Raw genomic sequence first — 5000 nt, 5'->3', positions numbered from 1 at the left:
CTTATATTTTACCCGCCGTCGATTCCATCCAAATTGAGTAAAAATTGAGTAAAAATAGTTGAGTAAATAATAAATTTCTCCATTAAAGCTGCGAAAGCAAGATTTCAAATCGTTAAACAAGAGCATCAATGACGTTGGCATGATCATTATTACCGGATTTCCCCATATCCTCGCTTATCTACAACCGATACATACACGCATACATACTCACACCCTCACAAATGGATATGGCCACGCATGTGATTAAGGCTGATTGCCAATGATTGCCCGGTCATGTGAAATTGCTTTGCTCCCGCTATCCTTTCGCCACCCTTTCTGACATACACTGCCATGTGCATTCATTTAATAAGTCTACCACAGAATACGCTGCTTGTTTCGGCATCTAGCGTCCGCTGGTTGTAACACTGTGGACACTTTCCCTTCCACATCTTTTCCATCAGGAGTTAGTTATCGGAACGAATTAATGCCCTTAAAACCACAAGACACTCTTCTTTAACACTAACATTCCACATCCGTCATTCGTCACTTATTGCCTAAATGCATAAAAGAACCAAATGAAAATATTAAATCTAAGAAATACATTCTATACCAAGATCATTTGTTTCGGTAACTACCTTATTGTTAACACAATCTACCCATAAAAAATTGAACTTTAACTGGAGGAATGTTGTTTTAGTTACGTAATGGATGTATTCTTGATTTCAATTGATTGCGGTAAAATTTGGAGCCTTGCTATCTTGACGCTCCCGTTTATGTCTTACAATATCATTAGGATCAACGTTTAATTTCCTTTAGTTTCAAAATGCTTCATGCTACTTACAAATAAAACATCTATAATCTGATGCTTTATTGATAAATGAAGGTTAATTTCCAAACGTTTTAATTAAAATCAAACAAAGTTGAGTTAATGTTTCAAAGAAATTACAAAACCCTCGAATTATTTTGTATAGTAATACATTTATTCATAAGCATAGCATGCATTGCATGAATGGAATGACATTTCCTATTAACATTAAAAATTGTACATCAAAATAGTTTCTTAAGATGTGTATGCTCCTGATTTTAACGTTTTATTTATTTTTATTTTCTACACCTTTCTACACCATGTCTAATTGTAGCTCTACCGTAGCTCATCCGTCGGAACTGCCACCTTCGCCGCACCAATGGGAATGACATAATGAAGCGATGGCCGCATAAAACGATACTGCGTGTACTAGCAAGCAAGTGCGCTCAAGCAAATGAAGAAACAGCGATCATAAACAAGAAGATTGAAAACAGCGATCATAAACATCCGGATGTAGATTGACATTGGACGAGAGGAACCAAATCTCACCTATCGTCTTTGCCGTTGCGTGTGGGCATGTTGTACTTGGGTGACCGACGACCGCTACCGAACCACAGCACCAAGATCATCTACAGAAATTCGACAGTTTCCCTTCGTACTATCGGCCTGTTCGTGTACTTTACACACCTATCGTTGAAAGTATCATTCTCGACGATGACTAGCAAGCAAACGAGTATAGTAGTCGTTATTGACCCTTTTATTTTTGAAACGCTGGCTGGCAAGAAGCATTAACCAAGTTCTAATATGTACTGACGAGATGTTTGAAAGCTTAATTGTACGTATATGTAACGTATCATAAAAGGGCACGGAACGTTAGCGCCAGTAGGTTGTTTCTAATATGTAAACATGAAGAAGAGACCACAGTTCTTGGTCTTCGCATAAAACTAGACCCCTTTTTGTATCGCAGCGCTACAGAATTGCAGTTATTTCTTATTGGTTGAACAGCTAACGAGCATCCGCAGCATTTACGTTTTTGGGCTAATTAACATAATGAAATTCATTTTCTGAGCATATTGCGAAACATGATTCGGCAAGTAGGATCCGTTGCGGTAGGACATGTAAATCAATTTAATTTTGCCGACAAAAAACAAAAGCTCAATAGAAACATTTAATGATACGGAAAGTGCACTACTTCGCACGCCGGTGTCGTTTCTTCCTCTGTGTCGTTGGATATGACGTATCCATAAACCGACTTGTAAATAGTAGAGCCTAGGGTCATTTGATTGATTTCATTTAGAAAAATCCTTTCCTTACCGTTCATATCTTTTTCCTTATAGTCGTAAACCAAAATATCAACATTTAACGATAATTTAGGTTTTACCGTACGTCAAAAGATCAGATAAAATAACCGACGTCTGTATCGAACCTACGAATATACACATAACTACAGTGTTGTTCACATCGCATCTAAAAGCCAGCTTACAGTTTGTGTTCAATCATGTATGCAAGAGATTCATAGAACAGACGCCAATGACAAGATGAAAGCAAGGATAAGAAGAAGCGCAGTTAGTTTCAGACGAAGTTGTGGTCTGAGTTTGAAGGAATAGAGGGTGTTAACCGCTCACCAGTGGTTTAGTTAATGGTTAGAACAAAGGATCAACAATAACAAAAGCCATCGCTGCCGTGTAAATGAGAATCCGTTGTGGATCGAATGAACGACGAGCAGGAAGAGGAGCGTCAATGCCCCAATGTATGCAACGACGAATCAAATATGTGTCAGTAAGATCTCATTATTAGTGTTTTTTCTCTTCTTTTACTTTTAATTCGCGTTTCTGAGCGCAATGGTGTAGTAGACTAATTTTACCCGTCACACACTTGACCGTGTGTAACCCAATTCATTTAAGTCTTACACTTTCTGTGTAGAAAATTATTTTAGGAGCAAATGGTTTTAGGAGGGTCTAAATACAAAGCTTGTATTTCACTAGTTCTGCCGTGACTTTGAAGGGAAGCTGCAGACAATGACAATTATGTTTTTCTGGTGAAAATGCGTTGGTTTTGCGTACTTCATGCAATAACTTGCTAGAGAATAATTCTTCGGATAATCAGTGCGTTCAGACGCATCATTTCAAATCAATAAAAAAATCATTTTGCCAAAAAAAATCCAGAACACAACCAGGGCAGCACTAGAAATTACCGTTTCAGTTAAAGACGCCTGACCAAATTGAATGATTAGCTATGATAGCTGGAAATGTGTGGCGGTTCTTCTTTTACATTAGTTTTCCATTTCCTCCAGTGTGCTGAATCATTTGTGGCTTTTCTTTTTAGTAAATTTTTCCTAACATTACCTACATTGCATCCATCCACCGCACCAGCAATCCAACGGCCATTCCATCGGCATGTTTCCAACTGGCACCGCCGAGGTGTAACAAAAGATGTTACTGAGTAGCTTTAGTTAGGGAAGGCGAAGAGCGTAGGCGACATTAGAAACTGAACTGAACTGAAACGAACCACATATGAAGTTGTCTCCCCGATGGAAATAATACGTCTCGATCCAATAACACTATGTGTTCTACGGTTTAGTTTTTGTTAAGCTTCACCACGCATGTTATAAGGCTGAGTACGGAAGTTTCGCATGAATTAAATCAAACGTTAAGAGTGGGCTCTTGATTGCCGGCAGCTCTCTGTCTCTCGCTCTCGTTTGGGATCTTTTGAACGTGTGACGAAAGGCGAACAGCGTTGAGCAGCGTTTCCTGAGCGTCGTTTTCCGCTCGGATAGGAGCATCCTTTGGCAAAGGCAAACAAGCCGACGCTGTAGGCGAAAAGTTTAAGCACTGATTTAAATGTAAAAGGCAATGTGTGAATGAAGGTAACTCGCACTCTTGCATGCGATGACTTAGTGGTTAAGGACTGTGTATATTTGATAAGAAAACGAATGTAGTAGCCGTCGCCGGTAGAAGGAGGAAATTAATGAAGGTGGTAACGAGGAGAGAGAGAACGCAAGACACATACACAAATAGAAAAACAAGAAACACATTTGGTTTTTGTCCTGTTTTTATTTTTGCTTGTTTCAATATTTTCCAATTTATTTTTAAGTTCGATACGATACTGTTTCGATTCGCAATTCCTCTTCTGTACTAGTTGCTTTTTGGGATCCTGGAATGTACCTGTGTAAGTATGCTACCTACTCGCTCTTTAACCGTCCGAGGATATTGGTTGCCTTATTTCTTCAGCTCTTGTTCGTATCATATTATTTTCATTATTTCATTCAAATCAAACACGTACACGAATCCGAAAGAAATGGACAGTGGACGACGCAGGCGCGTGCAGCTATGGAACCTCGAATGGGATTTGAAGTGAAAGGCACAGAATGAAGTACTAAACGGTGGAAAAGATGCACTTACAGTCACGTTAGAAAAGGACTCAATCGCTACATACCAGCAGACAAAAGCTCACACACAATTGTTATTCGATGTGATCACTAATCCAACTAGAAATGAAGCATCGTGAATATGGCAGGTAACGTCAGGGAAGAATTGAAGATTGTACAGAGTGTACCCGTGTTTGGCTGTTCAAGCGTGGATATTGCACTGGAAATACTCAAGCGGAAACACTAGAAGAAGAAAAACATAGTCTGTGTTTCGTGTATTGTTAGTAACGTTCCTAAGCTCCTTCACTGCAAAAGTAAGATGGTAAGACAACTACACCACTCACACACAACTCGTTGTAACCATCGATTGATATTGTTATTCGCGGGATTAGGAGAGAACATGAAGGAAATCGGCAAAAGAAATAATCCTTGCAACAAACAAGCACATAGCGTAAAATGAGCTATTGGTAATTGCCATTGGACACCATTAAAAAGGATAGTCATTTCTGTGTGCTTATCGATGTCTGTTATTGGAAACCAATGTAAAGCTGGTTAAATTGTAGCACGCTTCTGGGATCGGCTTATCGGTGGTTCAAAATTCTAGAAATGCGGGTCATTTTCAAACCAACCATAAGCCACCTCTCAGATAGTGAACGGTCGCTTTACGGCAGAAATCGATCCAGCCAGCAGATGTTTCGATAGTGTAGCGGAACCAATAGCGGACTAAGTGTACTCATAAATGCATACAATACACTAACGTTAACGTTGCATTTTGTGTAAGCAAAATGTGCGTTCTTCTACGGTGATTTGTCATCCTACAGTACCAGCAACATGCATTTAAAAAGTTTT

The 5000-nt window shown here is 39.2% G+C and overlaps 1 protein-coding gene across 2 annotated transcripts in view; it reads left to right on the top strand.

Moving 5' to 3' along the window:
* The window catches only part of LOC126574746 (serine/threonine-protein kinase NLK), a 62769-nt gene extending 58952 nt beyond the window's left edge, over positions 1-3817 (top strand). For both annotated transcript variants that reach the window (XR_007608232.1, XM_050235093.1), the window contains one exon: positions 1119-3817. Coding sequence is in view for 1 of the 2 variants with exons in the window: in XM_050235093.1 (XP_050091050.1) it covers positions 1119-1173 (55 nt within the window). In the remaining variant the exon portion in view is untranslated. The remainder of the gene's footprint in view (positions 1-1118) is intronic.
* Positions 3818-5000: the final 1183 nt, after the last annotated feature.

Source organism: Anopheles aquasalis, chromosome 3 (assembly GCF_943734665.1).
Source record: "Anopheles aquasalis chromosome 3, idAnoAquaMG_Q_19, whole genome shotgun sequence".
NCBI classification, from domain to species: Eukaryota; Metazoa; Arthropoda; class Insecta; order Diptera; family Culicidae; genus Anopheles; species Anopheles aquasalis.
Note: the sequence above shows the minus strand (reverse complement) of the source record. Positions and strands in the feature narration are given on the sequence as shown.